Genomic DNA, 18,591 nt, shown 5'->3' with positions numbered 1-18,591 from the left:
TTTAGCGAGTAGCGGTAACGTCCCAATGAAACGGCGAGCCGTGAATTCGTTGGACGATTACCGCTCGAAGCGCCTTAACAAAATAAATCATCGCCAAATTGTTTTTGGAAAAATATAAAAATATTTCTTTTGGGCGAAGCGACGGCTCGGAGATCACCGATGCTTTTTAACCCCTCGCGCTACGATTTCTTTCACGCTGCATCGATTATCGCTTATTTGCCCTATTATCCGATCTTATTTTAATATTTTCTTTAATAAGACCAGATAAATGCTTCGAAGACTATGAACACTGTTCGATGATTTTTCCGGTCTTCGGGATTCCTCCCCGATCCAGGACACCGCAAGTGTCAATCCAGATTAGCTCAGCTTTCCTAAATCTCATTACACCGTGCTCGATCTTCATTACGCTCAGCTTGGAGCTTCTCTATGCGTTTGCCGCTTCGGGAAGCGCGGTTACTCGAGTCTGTTTCAAATTACTACTAATTACCGCACTTAATAGACTCGTTCGTCTCCACTCTATTTAACGCTGGCCAAGATGCTGCGGTCGTTCGTCCACCGGCTAAGCGATCCGAAAATTCCTCCTAACTACTAACAATACCGTTTCCGATCTTCATTATTATTATTCTTTATTAACGGCCTGGTAAGACCCTTCTGTGTTACACAGAGGTAATTATAGATGTTATATTAATGATACATTAATTAATTTCAGATCTTATTCGTCTGCGTCGAAGTCAATCGAACAATTCGAAGTTAACCCTTTGCGCTCGAAGCCAATTCAACTATAAATCTGAAATAATTTTTCAAACAGTTTTAAAGACAGTTTTAAAGACAATTTTATTGTTAACAATTTTGTAAATCTATACTTTGTTAATATAAAAATGATTTTGGACCGTGATAAGAACGGTTTTCGCGGTGCCTCGGAGTCGCCAATCGAGTGCAAAGGGTTAGAAATCCGACGGCCGAGACAATCGCCGCTAATCGCGAGAATCGCGAGACGCTCGCGCCTCGAATTTCCACCTGGAATAAATCCAGCGGCGGCGCGTATAAAATTCGCGCTCCAGTTGCAGCGAGTCTTCCCGTTAACCGGCGTAATTACACCGATGCTCCGCAAGGCCAATTAAAACACTGTAATTGAAGCTGCTAGACCGTGCCGCTATTAAAGCGACACGTTATTGCCTTGTTTGTTTTCTCTCCATTTTAATCTCCGTCGCGGCCGGAGAATAATCGGTCGCGTTTACCGGCCACCCTCTCTTTCCGATCCTCTTCCTGTTTAATCGCCGACGACCCGGCGCAATTTCTCTTCCGTAAATAAACGAATTGCCAGCGTGAAAACTACTATGGAGACGATTTTATTATACCTCGGGAAGGCGTCCCAATTTTCGGGCTTTTAACCCGATTTTTGCTTCGACGAAGCCTTCGTTGGATATTCGATTTTTTCTTTAACCCTTTGCACACTATTGCGATTTTTGAAGCTACTTTAATTACGACTGTTTCGGTATTAATTATTTACCGGGCCCAAATATAGTCGGAACGCATAGGACAACGTTATATTTGATACATTAAATATGTACCAGTTTGTAATAAATATAATAATGTATGAATTTTCAGTATTTTTCTCTTATATATGTTTTCTATATTTATCGGAGCTTGTTCCATTAAATTCCTGTGATACAAATGGGATTTTCATAAATGAAATAAATCAAATATTCTCTCGCGATTCGAATGCAAGCCGCGCGTCATCGTCGCGAGTCGCAAGAGACTTAACCGGGGACGAGTAACTATCGAATTTATCGCCGATTAGATTCGCATAATTCGAGGACTTTCACTCGTCCACGGTTGTGGCCCACCAGTTGCTTTCGCTTCTCTTTCCTCTCTACCCGCGTGCCGCTACGAAAATACATAAGTAGGACTTCGACCGGCCGTCGGAAGTCAGCGCGCGATCTCTCGAGCAAAACCGGCGCCGCCTCTCTTCGGCTGGTGTAAACAAGCGGCAACCTGTTTAAAAGTAAAGGCTCGTTGAGATCGTTGCCATAGTTGTTCGATAACGCGAAAGATAAATGTTGTTCCACGGAGCGTTACGCGTTCGCGATCGATTCAACTATTATCGGCTGAAGCGAATAAACGATTAGCGAAACGCCTGGCTGCTCTTTATTTATTCGCGACGCGGATCTCTATTCGCGAATGGATAAACCGTTCCTGTTCCTATTCGCGAATTGACAATTTTTATCGGAGCGAAGGAGTTCTCTGAAAATTCTGGAGCACAGGGAAGCATAAAGAAAAACACTGTTTGGGTGGTTTTGCAATTCTTTTTTCGTTTCGTTGCCTCTGCACGGTGAAACCTCGCCGTGAAATTCTAACGACGGTGTACAATACTCTTCGTTGCATAAACGCAGTGTTATATGGTCTTTTGTAGGTGTACGAAGGATCGAAACGTTGGTAGAAAGATCGTAAAATTTTTGGAGAAAGTGCCGGGCCGATTATCGCATGGACGGACCCGTTGGCGTAACACGATAATTGACAGCGAACACCGCGGTCGTACGAAGCCTGATTACGTACAAGCATCGAGAGATCGAATCGGATCGTTTCGTCGCTCGCTGGCAGCTGGAAGCACCTTTTTGCGACTTTCTCCTTTCGCTCGAGCCTCGAAAATAGCAGGCTCGGACCGCTTTTGTGCACGTCAAATTTCAGTTTCCTAAAACGACAATTGTTTCGAACCCGTTGACACTTTTTGTGGATTCGAAAAATTTACCCCATCGTGATCACACTTTGAAAGAATACTTTTGTATCAAAATTACATTTATTTTTCGATCGAATCTCTTGCCAAATTTTATTCTATTTCATTTTTTATTAAATTTGATTTTTGCTGCATTGAACCTTCAATAATTAAGTAAAAAAAATGACAAAGTGACGTCAAAATATCTTACCAAATTTTACTTTATTTAATTTTTAATAAAATTTGATTTTCGCCGCGTATATAGCTGCATCGAACCTCCAACAATTAATTAAAAACACGTGCAAAAAATTGAATTGCTATCACCGAGTCGCCGTTCGAGTGCAAAGGATTTAAATCGATTTAAAACTCGGATCGCTGCATTCTAGAGAATTTTCGCAATTGCGCCACGGTAATTACGTTATCGGCATTCCTCGCATTCGTTTGAATCGCGACAATGTTAATCTCGACGAAATCTCGACGGCCGTGATGGCCGTGATGACCGCGAGACGCGCCGCGTTGCGTCCCCCAACCGCAAACGACCACCTTGATTTTATAATCTAATCTCTGAGGATGATTCGTCGCCCATCTTCTTTCTCTGTGACAGCGGATCTTTCGTACCGCGGCGCCTCGTGCACCTGCAGCGAGTCTTCGATGAACGACTTAACCCTTCGCGGTCGGCGACCCCTTAGCAGGGACATTCTTAACTGCTGCGTCAATTTATTTTGAAGATAAATTTTGTTATGCGTTTTAATTCTTAATAATTTTGGAGAATTTTCTTCTGAATATCGAAGTGAGAATTTCCAAGTATTTTCAAGAATTGTCAAGTATTTCCAAGTATTTCCAAGTATTTCCAAGTATTGTCAAGTATTTCCAATAATTTCCAATATTTTTAAAAATTGTCTGCCGAATATCAAAAGCCATTTCACGCGTCGCAAACTCAGCGTTTCGCGTTTGCAAATTTGCATGCGGTCGCCGATCGCGCCGCTCCTAAAGGGGCGAAGATAAATCGACAAGGTGGTCGTCGATGGAAAGCCGCGACACTGTCGAACCCCGTGCCGATAATCGAATGCCGTGTTTACGATCGCCGACGGTTCGCAGGAACTTTTCGTTTCGACGTGGCTCCGATAAGAGGCCGGCGAAACGGTCGCGTCGGTGCTTTAAAATTCTAGCAACAACGGTTTGCCCGCCGCTTATTAGCCGGAACTTCGAGGACGGCCAAGAGGAAACGGGCCTTATCATCAATCGAGGCTTCGATCTTGCATTTGTTCCGTGGAGGCCACGATGTTGCATTTCGTTCGATGATTTTACGAGCAGGCGTTGATCGATGAAATCGGGAGAGCGGTGAACAATCTCGACGAGTGAGGTGGCTTTCGCATAAATTTCACAGTTCCAACGACATTGTTTCTTTTTCAATAACGTATTTATTTCAGCTGAAAATATTGCATCCAACAAGTTATCGAGCTCGCGCGGCCACCTTTGGCTCGACACATCGAGCTTTTTAGAATTTCATGCGACGGAAAGATCGACAGAAACAGCGATCTTTTTACAGTGTCGCAATAATCCAGTACGAAGGCCCAACATATCGTTGTTTTTTTTTTTGTAATCGTAACTTAACACACTATATGCGAGAGAAATATTAACATCGTTTGTTATAAAAATCTTATTGTCAATTGACGAATATAAAATGTTCTCTGTATAAAACGAATTTTCTGAAAATTCGGCGATTTTCCTTATTTTTACGCGAGTAAAGCTCGATCCGTGACCTGCACATGGTATGTTAATAAACAAAAATTGAATTCATTCAAAAGGACGTATAATACCTTGTTTGAACAAGTCAGTTGAATGGTCAGCAAAAATTACAATTATTCCTGCGTCGATCCAACGGCTGACAGAAAACTGAATGCACCCTTTGCTTTAAAGTCACCGTTTCGAATTTTCGCGGTGAGCTTGTCACCTGCTGCTTCACCATATTCGTTAGGCCACACAATAGAAATGAGCGCGATAACTGATAAAACCAGAATCGCGAGAACGCGGAGTCCGGCGTACCTGCGATCTAACGACTACTCGTGCAATATATTAATAAGATTACGAGAGAACTCAATTAAATAAATAAAAACAAACGTAGAAAATGATTAACGCCGAGATGTATGTACAACCGATATAATCAGTGAGCGAACAATCTTGAAGCGTTAGTAGAACCTGGAACGCGTTCACCGGGCTCGCGGCGAATAGCATTTTTTTATAAATTAGTTATTTATTGTCGCATCGATGGGTTATTAGCGACGTGTATAAAATTTATTTTGAAATAAATTTCAAATGCGAGTCTCGTGGCCGAACTGTAATTTCGCTTTGAGCGTCGACGGAATTTCGCGTTCGCCCTTAATCGGCTGATTAATTATTTATAATGATTATAATTAATCGGCGATTTAACAGGCGGAATGAACGGTAGTCGGTCGATGCTCAAGCCGAAACGGGGCCCCGTGGAATCGTTGTCAACGGGGACACACCCCGGTGAACGCGTCTGGAATTCTGAAAGCATTCGGAGAAAGTTTAAATAAATCTTAGTGGAAGATTCTCGAATGTTTAGAAACGTAAGAGACGCTATTACTTACGACTTACCGGTACGGGAAACGAAAATCGGTGAACGCTGCCTTCTCGCCGGGTTCGCGCGACGCTTAAATTGCAAGCAATGCGATTTTCTTTTTTGCGAAAATTTCAATTTTTTTTCCACGGCCCGATAAATGCGAATTTCCTTCGTATTTTCAAAAAGTATATTACAGGACAATAATTACAATAATTGTTATCGTTAGTATTCTATGTTTCTATAACTTGCGGGGAATAAGGGGGAGCGAGAGAAAATTCGCATCTTCTAACCAACAAAATAGAACGAAAGAAACAATTCTTTCGATTTATTCATTTAGTTTGAATTTCCTTTTGGAAATTTTTATCGAGCTCATCGAGCTATTCTTATTTGTATTTTATCGCTTATCTAGTTCGTCGCACGGCGGAAGACAGCGTTCGGAAACGAAGTCGATCTAAAAAGAAGGTAAAGATATAAACGAAAATCAAACGTAGACAAGAGAATCTCTCTCTTGGAGTAGCTTAGCGGCGGCTCACGTAAGCCGCCGGCGTGTTCTACGTGGCTAAGTTCAGCTTACATGCTAGATCGTTCATGGAACATACAACGTTAATATATCATAGATATATGGGACCAAAATCACCAGAACCAGTCGCGCAAACGTTCTAGCCTCGAGCGATCCACGGTCGTCGTTCCTTCGTGATACTTTCAGCGAAACCCATTGTTTGGTAGCGTTCCCCGGGACACGTCGGGACGGATAAACCTAATCGCGCGTCACAGGACGACACGGATCGTTTCGCGCCGCGCCGGCTCAGATTTTCCGCTCCGTCCGCGAAAGGACGCGTAGCCGATCGATGAGAATTTTTGCCTCTGGCGCCGCCAAAAAGGCACTTTGGAACTTCGGAAGGCACAATTTATCGATTGAAAATTCCGTTTCAGATCGTTCTTCGTTTTGGATATCGAAGTAACGCGACGTTCGACGTTATCCTAATATTGTAGGAATATAAATGCCAAAAAATATTAGAGGAGCGAAATCCTCTGTCTTCGAAAATACGCTTCTCGCTAGAAAAATACTCTATCTTCTAAAAACACCCTATTCGATAATTCTGTACAAACTTCAATGACTCTTCCATGGGAATAAATTACTTTGTTCGAGCAAGTTTTGCAATAAAAATCTCCTCACCGTTGCTCCGTAAATTCGGTATTAAACGTCCCAGGGAGGTCTGGAATCTTATAAAAATATTAGAAAAATTTGCTAATTCCAGATATATAAAAATATAGGACTCTAAACTTCACACCATAAACCTGCTAAAAAGTTATTCTATTCTTCTATTCTTCCTATCACAAAATCGGCGTTTTCCGTCCACGCCGCGAGGAATTACCATTGGGTATTCGGTGAAAGCGAATAAAATACGAAACGACGGGACTGACCTAAGAGCAGCGAATGGTTCCGCGCGCTGAAGATCGTCCACGGACCGTGGATCCGCGTGATCGCGGGTAGCTCGAGACACTGGCGACAACCGGCGCTGGTAAGCAATCTCGAGAACAGAGAGAGAGAGAGAGAGAGAGAGAGGGAAGGAAGAGCGGTTTTCTTCCCCTTTATTATTTTCCGGCGGTTCTCCGCCTCGCATCTTCTTAATCATTGTTTCGTCGTTCTCGAAGCAGAGCGTCGCCGCCGCGACGGTAACACTCGAAAACGATCCGCGGGACGTACCTCCCGGCGTGGGTTTCGAGAGTGTCGATCCTAGTCCCTCGTAGCCGTTCCGAGCCGCGTGAAACAGCGCCGCCGTTTTTGCTTGTCCTGTACCAGCGAGACAGGCTCGTAAGTTCCTAAGACGCTGTGACGGCACGCTGACGTCGCCACGACGATATATAATACCGATTTAGGGTACACGACAGCCTGCCGTCGAATGGCGTTGGTTAGTTAATGCTGCAGCAATGTTACCGATATTATATCAACGCGGTAACGATACTAGATCTGTTAGCGATATTATTTATTGTTAAGAATTCCGTAACGTCGCGTCGCGTCGCGTTACGTTACGTTGCGTTACGTTAGGACGACGTTAGTGTTAGCTCGTGTATGGTACATTACTGGTGATCGGGCGCTGGTTGACTCGCTGGTACAGGATCGACGGCTGTTTGCAACCCTCTTTGGTCGTTTTCGATCGTCGAACACGACGATCCAATGGAAGACAAGGGGGCCCGTTATCCCATCTGCATCGCTTACGTTTCATCAGTAGTAGCGAGAGAAAGGAGGGGGAACAATGAATTGGTAAAATATATGCACCAACAACCACTTTGAGCAATGTTGCAGAAAACGGCGACGAGTTTTTCGCGTTTCGCTCTGTCATGCGATGCAAACGGGTTAACGCGTTCGAGAATCCCTTTTTATGGAGACTGCGTTACTTCGGAAGCTTTGAGAGGGCTTTCACGTTTGTTCATAGCACTCGTTATCCCCTTATTATTGTTATTCTTGATATTAATATCGATACCAATACTCGAAGACCGCAGCAGAGTTAAAAAGCAGTCTTCGCAGCGTCTTCGCAGCTGTCTTCGGTAGCGAAAGCTTTGAACAAACGGCGAAATGCTTTAGCTTGAGCAAACAGAGGGCTGGGTACCGGCCGAGGGAGCTCAGGATCGACCAAAATCCGTCTTTGGGATGCGGCTGCAACCACAACGCGGCCCCGTGGCTGTCGCGTTCCGACCAGCCGCCTGGCCGCGACAAAATGGTGGCTCGTGTAACGCGGAATCAACTTATATCTTAAGATAAAGATGGTTTCTATCTTGTATGTTACAGCTGGTTAACTGGGAGAAGAGACAATTGGAAACAGGTGGTTCTTCCGTAAGAATTCTTTAGGATATCGGACAGGAGGAGGAGGAGGCGGGGGGAGCGGAGGAGGGACGAGAGGGGGGGTGTGGGTGGGTGGGTGAGTATAAGGGTCGCCCAAAACGGGCGTACTAGAAACACCCATCCGCGTCGCGGCGCGATCGAGGATCGCGTGCCGGACACGGTGGATCGTTTACCATCGACCTCCGTGGCTGATTCTCCTTTGACCAGTCACGCTAAAACAGAAGACGCAGACACACACGCACGCACACACACACGGAAACAGGCACGCAGAAGAAAGAGACAGGCAAACACAACGTGCACACACGGGCGACAAACACGCGGAAGACGCGACGCGTGTCGCGACCACAGCTAAATATGTATAGAGACGAGAGAAGATTCAAAGAAATTACACGTGAAACGTCGGAAGCCCTTCGTGGCTCTTCTTTCGGGACCCTGGAGCTCTCTCAAGGTGATTGGTCGACGATGTCGTTCCTCCGTAAGGCGTTTCTCGCCTCTCTCGGAGACAATCAATCATCTTCGGACTCCGGAGAAAAGGCGGGTGTGCCTCGGACGGTCGCGTGAAACGAGGATTCGCGACGCGAAGAAGAGGACTCTTCGCGGCGCGCTTTTTAAATAAATATTCTCGGGAGACGCAGCTCAGCGAGCGACCTTTCGTCGCCTCGTTCGCGGAATAAATAGAATAATGATCGTCGTCGAGGTAACACCCTGGACGGCCAAGCGCCGAGAGAGCTCGAAGGCCGAGCCGAGCCGAGCCGAGCCGAGACGAGACGAGACGAGACGAGACAAGCTCGAGCCGAGAGAAGAGAGAAGTTCGTGCCGAGCCGAGTCCGGCCGATCTCGGACAATCCGATCCCCGTTTTAAAGGCAATAAGGATGGCAGAACTGATAGACCAGCCTCTGGCTGCGCTCGGTCTTCTTCATGATCCCCTTCTTGTAGTACTGCCTGATGCTGCGGCTCAGCTTGTCGTAGTTCATGGCCGGCCGATTCTTCCGCTTGCCCCAGAGCCTCGCCACGCGGACCGAGTCCTCGATCTTGAACACGCCCTTCGGCCGATCCAGCCAGCGGATGCAGGACCCGTGGGCCGCCGGGCTCTGCAGCAGCTCCTTCAGGAACTGCCACAGGTGGATGTGCGAGCCGCCGTTTCGCATCTTGCCACCGCCGCTGCCGCTTCCGCTTCCGTTCCCGCTCCCGTTACCACCGGCGCCCGAGCCCGTCTGCGAGGAACCGCAGTCCTCGTCTTCCTCTGCAAAACGAACCCCAAGAAAAACAAATTCCAATTACCCTTGCGCGGCTGCGACAGAATCCTCGGGTCCTCTTTGCGTCCGGAGCATTCGCGATTCGAATTTCTCGCATTCGCGATTCGAATTTCTCGCCTCTGGGTGAGTTTCAGGGTGAAAGAGACGATGCTTTTGATATGGCGCATCGTAGGGTAGGAAAATAGAATTTCGAGAATGGTAGAGAGAGAAATTGGTTAGTCAGTTTATAAACGAAAAAGTTCATGGATCAGCTGAACTCGTAGAAAAGTCATAGAAAATTAATAGAAAATGAATCGAAGATTAATAGAAAATGAATTGAAAACTAATATCGAAAATGAATCGTAAATTAATAGAAAATTCATAGAAAATTAATTGAAAATGAATAGAAAATTAATTGAGGGCAAAGGTTGATTGCGAACACGAGATTCGAGGCTCTAAAAGCGGACTCACCATCGGAGAAGTCCACGCTGCAAGACGAGCCTTTCACAGTGACGACGTTGGTGGCGTTTCCAATCGCTGACGAGCCTGTCGCGTTGTTGTTCGGGGTTTGAACGACGCCGGCGGGGCTCCAGGAAGCTGCCAGCGTGTTGCGCGGCGACTCTTCGACGGCCGCCTTCCAAATTTCCAGCTGCGCGTGCAGCATGCTACCGCACTGAAACAACGAACGAACAAGAATTAAGATAGATTGTCATCGATAGGATTAAGACCAATATTTTCTAATATTTTAACATTATTATCCGAGCTTGCAAAAAACCTTCAGAATCTCGATAACTGCATCTGTATGTCAAACATTTCTTCGATTTCGATAAAAGTTGCTATGAAAAATAAGTTTAAGTAAAAATCGTGAAGATCGTAATTTTTGCGTTACTTAATTTCGTTATCGTTCCAATCGATTGCATGTTTTGCAAAGAATATCGTCTCATATTGTCTCGCAGCGTGTAACTTAACAAGTCGTTTAGTCAAATTCGATTAAAGTCACTCTCAGAATGTATACGCAGAGTTTTTCGATCGGGTGTAAGATTGTAGCACGTGATCGTCGCGCGTAAACGCATCCGCAACGATAAATTGGTACGTAGAAACGAAACGCGCGAGTTAAACGGCGAATATTCGCGTTGTCGCGCGACCGGTCCCTCCTCTGCTATAGCGTTTTCGCGGGATTTACAGAGATTCGACTCGAACGATTACAGATTGCACTTTGTTCAATATTCATGAAAGAAGTATCGGGGTAATGCGTTCGCAGTGACTCCGGTGTGCCCCGTGCGTTTACGAAAACGACGTTATCGCGGAATGACTCCATACAGACTTCATTTGCATGAATACCTGTCCCCCAGCGGCACAGGTAGGACATTCCGCGAATGTGTTCGGTTTGCCTCGCGAGAGCGGCTGGCATTCGGCGGTAAGAGGAGAACGCTGGAAAGGGGGAGAAGAAGAAGAAGAAGAAGAAGAGGCCGCAGGATAATAAAGTAGATAAATTTATCATACACCGAGGATTAATAATACCCTGTCAGAGTTCCCTGGTAATGTAAAACAATTAAGCCGGCTTGGCAACGACAACGCGGCGACCCCGCGGAACGTTGCAAAAAAGAAAGAAAAGACGCGTGGTCACCCGATGCGATAGAAACGAGCGGCACGAGCGATGTCGCGAAATTTTCGCTAATTAATTGGTGCGCTATCCATCTTTGCGCTAATGCCCGGTCCCGTATCTAGCCGGAGACGCGTTTCTAACGGGACGAGGTTTCTTTTCGTAGGAAATTAAGCTGCTTAGAGTCCCGGTGTGTGCACGTGTGCTATTCTGCTGTCCATAAAATAACAGCAAACTAATCTGTGCACTTAGCGATGTCTACTATTAGAAATTAATTTAAAATAACATATATATATATATATATGCTGGTACCATTTTATAGAAAAATATATTTATTAGACGACTTACGAGGTAGATCTTTACCAAACAAGTACTTTGAATTTTCCAAAAAGGAAAAATTGGAATATTATGGTAAGACTCAGGAATCCAAGCATTGGAAATCAAGCATCGGTGCATTCGACGCTTTTCTATCTTTATTGCAAAGACGATTCCGAGTAGCCTCGAATTCGTAAATGTAAGTCAACAGGAGCGTTCAGACGGCAATGCGATACTTCTTGTCCGGAACGATGTATGTATCGCGTACGCGTATCTCGATACACGAGTGTATCTACGAGTGTGAAACGGTCTTAGAATTCCAACGACGGTGTGTTGTCGTCGTCGCGCCCCGGCGCGCCGCAGTCGAAGAGAAAGCGCGTCTTAAGACGCAACACCGGGCAGAGTCGAGCAATCCAGTCAGTCAGTCGGCTAGCCGGCAGTGCGACAGTCAGGCAAAGTAGTCGGCCAGCCAGCGAGTCAGCTAGCCAGTCAAGCAGCCAGCTAACCAACCAATGAACCAGCCAGGCATTCAGGCAACCGAGTTGACCTACTTTTCGATCGTTCCTGCTGGGCAAATAGCGCGCGTCCGTCGCCTGTGCACTGTCTGCGCTGCGCAGACGAGCGCTGATCCTGCTTCTGGTGGAAGCTGCGCAGGGAGATGATTAACCCTTTGGATTATCGCTCCTTTCAAGCTACGACGATTTGCACTTATTCGTACTTGATAATTTTCCTAGTTGGACCAGACAATTTCTGTTTCCTTTATTGTCTTTATTCATCTTTGTTTCGATGCTTTAATAACAAAAGAATTTATTTGCCACGAATAGAAATAAAATAAGAAAAATTTTAATTCTAAGAATTTATTTTCACCATGAGTCTGACTCGTTACTATAGTGCAAGGGGTTAAAGAGGGGGGACGGGGAACAACAGCCAAACGAACGCATCTTATTGTTAGATGACTGCAGTTATGTGCTGTGACTGCGACTGCATAGACTGGAGCTACACGCTGCACAGTGCAAGGATTTCTGGTTTGCGACGTGCAAATTGCAACGCGAATTGAGTTCTAGGTGTCGGTAAACGGTGTATTCGAGTCGTTGCACCAGGCGGAAAGGGGCGACGGGGGAAGGCGGAAAGAGGAGGCGAAGTCTATCTATCAACAGTTAAAAATTTAACCGATTTTTAGGCCGATTTTTCGCCTTCGATCCGAAAAACGCGGAGCGATCGGAAAGATTTTTTAATTAGTCACGCATCGCGCGCCGTTTCTTTCGCGCACCTGACCTTAATTCAACCAGTCCCGAGCGGCGCGGCATTTATCAATTACGTCTAACGAGAAAGTAGCGTGTAATCGTTCGCTCCGTTGCTCGGAAAGCGTTGCGCGCCGGCTCTTCGCTCGCGGAGCCAAGGCATGCGAATCATTTGCATATTTTTCACTCGGAAGCGTTCCCTTCCCACGCGAGGCACGGCATACACACACCGGTCGTGGAAGATACGCGACCGTCGGATCGAGGCTAATGCCGGTCGAGAATGATCACGGATCGGTCGGGATGCGCGGATGATCGGTCCCGCGATCATCGGGGGATGTATTAAGTCGTTCGGGAAAATCATCGGACTGCAACCGACGTAACCGACGTAAATTGTAGACTTCTGTCGGGTAGACGCGCGCGCGCGGATTACGCTCGCGAGCAGTTTTTTCTGCGGCGGGACAATCCGGGCGGAGAGAGAAAGAGAGTACCGATCGAAATAAAGACGCGACGGCGCCCATCCCGTGTAATTTCAGCTGCCATGCCCGGTTATGTCGTGGCTCGTGGCAATGGGAACCGGCGCGCGGGCGATCTCGCTCGGAAACGTTCCGAGAGTCGGATTCCCACCGGACCCATTATCGAGGGCTGGCTCCTCGCACCGCCGCCGAACCCATCCGTGTCTGTAACGAATGCCGGGGAGGATACATACGTTAATGACTTCTTCGAGTGCTCGCGAAGACTGTTCGCGACCGCTACGAATTTCTTTAACCTTCGACTTCGCACCGTTCAATTTCTAGCCGAGTCCGCGGCGCATTCGCTTAGCAACCGCCTCTCTCTCGCTCTCTCTCTCCTATATCAGGTGGCTGCTGCTCATGAATTATGATCCGGAGCAATAAGGGATCCGGGATAACTAGATCGATATCGAACGATTTATGCGATCCACCGGGGAACGAACTGTCCTGAGAAACTCAAACTTCTGCGTTCTGAATAGAATAGGTACGAGATGAATTATACATGGGTGTCTCGTGTTAATTGTTCTAGGCCAATGCGCGCGAATATTTCACTTCGCCGCTGGCTCTGGGAAGCGTTGATTAGGCCTCCAATGTACCCAATTTTTCTCCGAACGCATCACCAATTTTTATTTATTTTAAACTGATTAAATGTTGTAGCGCGAAAGGAGATAGCAAAAATTTAAGGAATTGACGAAAGTACTCGTCAAGACTCGCCTTTGTCGCTTTTGATATGGCGCGCAAATTAAAATATTCTAATTATGGCAACGACGAAATATTCATCATAACAAGTATAATTTCTAAAATATGAGTTACCGTCTTTTCTCGGCTCGGGCAGAATTTTGCAATGCAAACGCGGCGAGTAGCAACGGTCTAATTCCTAGAGAAGCGATATCGGTAATCCCGGTCTCTCGGAATCGTACGTGCCGAATGCGATAGAGAATTAATGGCGAACAAAATGTTCGCGCATCGGCGGCGCATCGGCGCGTACGGGGTTAAGGTAGTCATGCATAATGGATTCAGCTTTACGTCTTGTAATTGGATAATTATACTGCGCCGAGAGCGCGGTGCGCGCCGCGCGGCAGTCTCCGCAACGTGGAATCACGAGCATGCTCGCGGTTATGCGCTATCTATAATTTCGTAGATTCTTCCCTCGTTTGCGCGGCCTTCGGTAGGATCTCCTACTCGCTTTATTTCCCTCCGTGACAAGCGGAGTCGATGCGCGGCTATCCCTTTCAAATTCCTCGGCGAGCCTCTGGCCGTCTTTCGCCGCTCGAACTTCACCGAATCGCGGGAAACTTTATTTAAACTCAACCGAGTCTATTAAATGAAACAATGTTTAAAAGTATCCAGGCGTAAATTTAGAGGAATTTAAATGGACCACAGATCGGTGCGAAAGTCTGCTAGCGCGTCGGTTCTGCGGAAAGCGTTCGCAAACACTTCCGAGTCTGATATTTCATCCCGGCGACGAGCGTAATCAATACGCGGAGAGACATATATTTATTAGTAGCCGCGCATAAAGTTGCAACACCGGGGATCCCGCGCCGCCGAAAACGTTTAAATAACCGCACCGACGCGTCTCTGCCCCGGCTCTTTAAAACCCCCCCGCGTGCGCGCGCGCGCGCCCGCGCGTATGAAGTTATCTCGGCGGCAGCCGCATCAAAGCCATCAGTTACACGTGACCAAGCATAAATCCACATCTCCCGGCAGCGAAACGTACGAAACGAGATAAGAAGAATTAAGTACCGTTTCACCGGTGGCGTGGAAGACGAAGTAGACGAAGACTATGAAGAAGAGGACGAGGAGGCGAGAGGGGAGGGAGGGAAGGTTCAACGCGAAAACCGAGCGAAACGAATACGAGAAATGTCCGCGAGACGCGAGAGAGAGAGAGAGAGAGAGAGAGAGAGACGGTGGTCTCTCTTTCTCTCTCTGGGTTTCGCTAATCTCGCGCGAAGACAAATGGCCGTTTCTAAACATCGAAGCGACTCTTTTGCATTCGCGGCTCGAGTGAAATGGTAAAATGCCGGCGAACCGAGCTTCGCGATAGCAGACGTTGTACATATTTCGTTCGGCGATCTCGTCCTCGGCAACGGTTGCGTTCGATCTTGCAATCGCTTGCACGGCGCCACGATGCATTGAAAAAGGTATCGGGAGAGAATCCTGGTTCTGTCGAGCGATTCGAGCACCGTATTATTACGTCGGTCGCTTACTCATGCCGTCGTTTCACCCCGTTCGGTTACGGGGAAAGAACGTGGACAATCCCCGCTCTGCCGATTTCCAGGAAATTCACTTTCACCGGACCTTCGTCCGCGGGCGTTTCTCCGCTCGGTCGCGTCATTAGCTTCTTTATCGACCGCTGCACGATCCTATAAACGCTCGGAACCAAAATCAATTTTTAAACTAGTCAATTGCCGACTTAGGCACTCTCATAATTTTTTAAAGGGAGTGCAGAGATAAAGAATGTATAGTTATATCAGGAACATGCAATAATTTTCTTCTTTTGTTGAATATAAAAGATAACTTTTGTCGAGAGTTATTGTTGTAATTTGTTAGAAAGTTTCTACTGACTTATTTTTATTCGATGCATTTTTTAGTAAGAATTACTGAGTAGGTGGAAGGTTAGGTATACGTGCAGACACGACGCAGAAAAATCTGTCATGCAATATGAATGCATTGTATGCAAATATGTAGTACACATATTAATATAATATAAAGAAATATTAAAATAAAATACCAAAACAAGTAATAAATAGTTTAGCTTAACAAAAGCCTACAAATAACAGGAAATAACACCCAGCAATTCATACTAAAAAATATCTCGAATAAAAATTATTTAATACACACTGTCACGCTACTTTCGCGTAATTTTCAGCATATCTACGATATCTCGCTGTAGAAGAGGCGCAAGCCCGGTGGGAAGAGGTTGAGGGAATTATGAAACGAGAAACGTTCACGCGTCTTATGGTAGCATCGACGCGCGCGCGGTTCGATGCTCGAGCGGTTGTTCGTTTTAGCGTTTCATTGCGTCCACGCGAGAGAAAAGACTGTTCGAACCGTTTTGCTTCTATCTTTATGCGCTCGATTCGACGCGAGGCCAGGAATGCGTTTTCAAGGCTTCCTTGGTTGACCAGTTTCCTCTGGGAAAGTCTACTCTTCCAACCGGATAATTTGTGGGAGAGTGGTCTGGTTCTGGACCAATTGCCATGTCTTTTTTTTTCTCCACTTTGGTTTTTGCGCTAATCGCGGTCGAACGAGGCCGTAAGAATTTGTCCGGGACACCGCGAGCGCGGATGTTTTAGTCGAAGGAACGGTAGTTTCTCTCGCGTTGCTCATCAACGGAAAAATGGGTGACTTGGCTCGTTTTTAGAGGGTTTTCCAATAGGGACGGATCGATGTTGACAGTCTGCAGCGGCCATGTTGTTTTCAATGCGTCGATTAAATCTGTTGTCTACAATTCAGTCTAATTTGTCTAAATTGTTAAATTTGTCTAAATTGCTGAATTTATGTTCTACACCGCGCGACGGATCGTTGTTGTTCGGTAAATAATTGGCGCAAACATTTCGCTACCCGCACTATCATCTGCAGCGATTGCACTAGCGATAACGCCAGAAATCTCTTGTAAATTCTTGGCCGAATACAAGATAACCTCCTTAAAAAACTGTTCACAGTGGCGGCGGCGGCGTCGCAGATAACGAGCCTGAGCGGCGGTTCGTGATTCATTTACGACACGGCTGTTTTCATTATTTACCCCGTTGATCGCAAACAAATCGAAATTTATATCGTCGTATGAACCGTCTGTCTCCGTCGCTTTCCAGCTATTAGAGATTTCTATTTATTCCGGCGCGAAAATTTCTTGCACAACGCTCGACGTTTGGTTCTCGTAGGGTTAACGAGCCAAGAACCGGAGAGAAGGCGGAAGGGTTAAGTTATAGTGTGTATTCGAGCATCGTATCGAGCGCAGGCGCTAGCTCCTCGGACCAGGCTACAAATTAGCCTATGCCGGGGAAGGGTTAAGTCGGCATAATCGAGGAGGGAGGCGAATCGGACTCACCTGAGGTGCACGCTGACAGAATTCCTCCTCGGTGAGCGACGTCAACGTTGCCCCGTCGACGTTGAAGCTCTCCAATGGCACCGAGGGCAACTGCAATTGCCTTCTGGCCCATTGTATCCAGGCGGCCACGTCCGCCGCGCTCCAGCGTCGTGGCTCTGCAACACCATCGATCGAACGTATTACTGGACGCTTCAAATTGTTAACCACGATGGCGAGAAAATAGAGAAATTACATAATTCAATTTATATATTACATAATTCAGCATTACATGTTGAAACTGTTCTCCTAAACCGCTGATTCCGTATTTTAATTTTCTAAGGTAAAAAGCCGGTTCTTTCCCTTATATAACCGTATAAACAGATTGAATTAAAATTAACCCTTTGGCTGCGGCAGACTTTGGGACACACTATTCGTACGGTAGGGTACGAATTCCTTCTTTTACAATATTTAATAAATTTTATAATAAACGGGTGAAACAGGCGAATATTTGATCTGGTCACCAATAGGCGCCAACAGTAGTCAAAGGGTTAAATGAAATTATCGTCTCCTCCATTCGAAATTTGAACGCCCCGTTCGCGTTAATCACGGGACAAGAAATCCGAGAGATTTCGCAAAATAGTCTTTCACTCGGCTCTCTTCTACTTTCGCTTTCGTAACAGAACTTTCTAGGCCGGCGACGAATCGTTCTCCCGTGTTTTTCAACACCGCGGTCGACACAGTTTCCTCGACGCGTTCCGACGGCTGCGGGGGGGGAACCAGAACCGGTGGATGCGTGGCGGAAGCGCGGCCGGCGACCTTGAGCGGCAGCCCACGAAATTTCGTAACGTCGACAACGACGGTAACCGACTCGCTCAATTCGCGTTTTCTGGGTTAAAAAATTGTTCGTAAAATTGTTCGAAAAATCGGAAAAAATTCTATAACACGCGTCTCGATGTCCGAAACGAGCCACATTCTTTTCAAAATTTTAGAGAGACGCTAAAGGGGGAAAAATACCGGAGAACAGCGAAATCTAATTTCTTCCCTGTAACTACCCTCGCTAAAGAACTTCCAAGTTTTGATCGTCTTATTAGGCCATGCCCTTTCGTAAAGACGGTAACGCGAGCCGAGCACACGATGCGCGCGAGTTCTTAACTTATTCCGAGCATGACATCACACGGTGTACGCGCTAATAGTCGAACCGGTCGCCGTCGTCGTGCTCGCGCTCCTCTACGTCTCCGCGAAGATAACGTCGAAGCCGTCGCCCGCGGCAAGGTAGCAAGAAGGCCTAAGCGTCTAATGGACGCTCGCGCGCGCGCGCGCACCACCACCTTCTTATTACCCGGCGGCCACTATATCTCCGCGATTTATATATTTATTATGCCACCGTCCGCCGAATGGCCATTAAGTCCCCCTCTAACGGTGCGGAACAGTTTTCTTTTCTCTCGCGGAGCTTGCGAGACGCGCTGCAAATTGCCGTGGGTATAATTTTCCAGTAGACCAAAAATAGAAATGAAATTG

General features: G+C 46.5%; 1 protein-coding gene across 1 annotated transcript in view; it reads right to left on the bottom strand.

Moving 5' to 3' along the window:
- Positions 1-4,146: 4,146 nt before the first annotated feature.
- The window catches only part of Ets98b (DNA-binding protein Ets98B), a 62,165-nt gene continuing 47,720 nt past the window's right edge, over positions 4,147-18,591 (bottom strand). Inside the window, exons 4-6 of the mRNA XM_078181110.1 lie at positions 17,095-17,249; positions 9,850-10,051; positions 4,147-9,386 (exon numbers count right to left, since the gene is read on the bottom strand). Of these exons, the coding sequence (XP_078037236.1) occupies positions 9,001-9,386; positions 9,850-10,051; positions 17,095-17,249 (743 nt within the window). The 3' untranslated portion in view covers positions 4,147-9,000. The remainder of the gene's footprint in view (positions 9,387-9,849; positions 10,052-17,094; positions 17,250-18,591) is intronic.

Source organism: Augochlora pura, chromosome 5 (assembly GCF_028453695.1).
Source record: "Augochlora pura isolate Apur16 chromosome 5, APUR_v2.2.1, whole genome shotgun sequence".
NCBI classification, from domain to species: domain Eukaryota; kingdom Metazoa; phylum Arthropoda; class Insecta; order Hymenoptera; family Halictidae; genus Augochlora; species Augochlora pura.
Note: the sequence above shows the minus strand (reverse complement) of the source record. Positions and strands in the feature narration are given on the sequence as shown.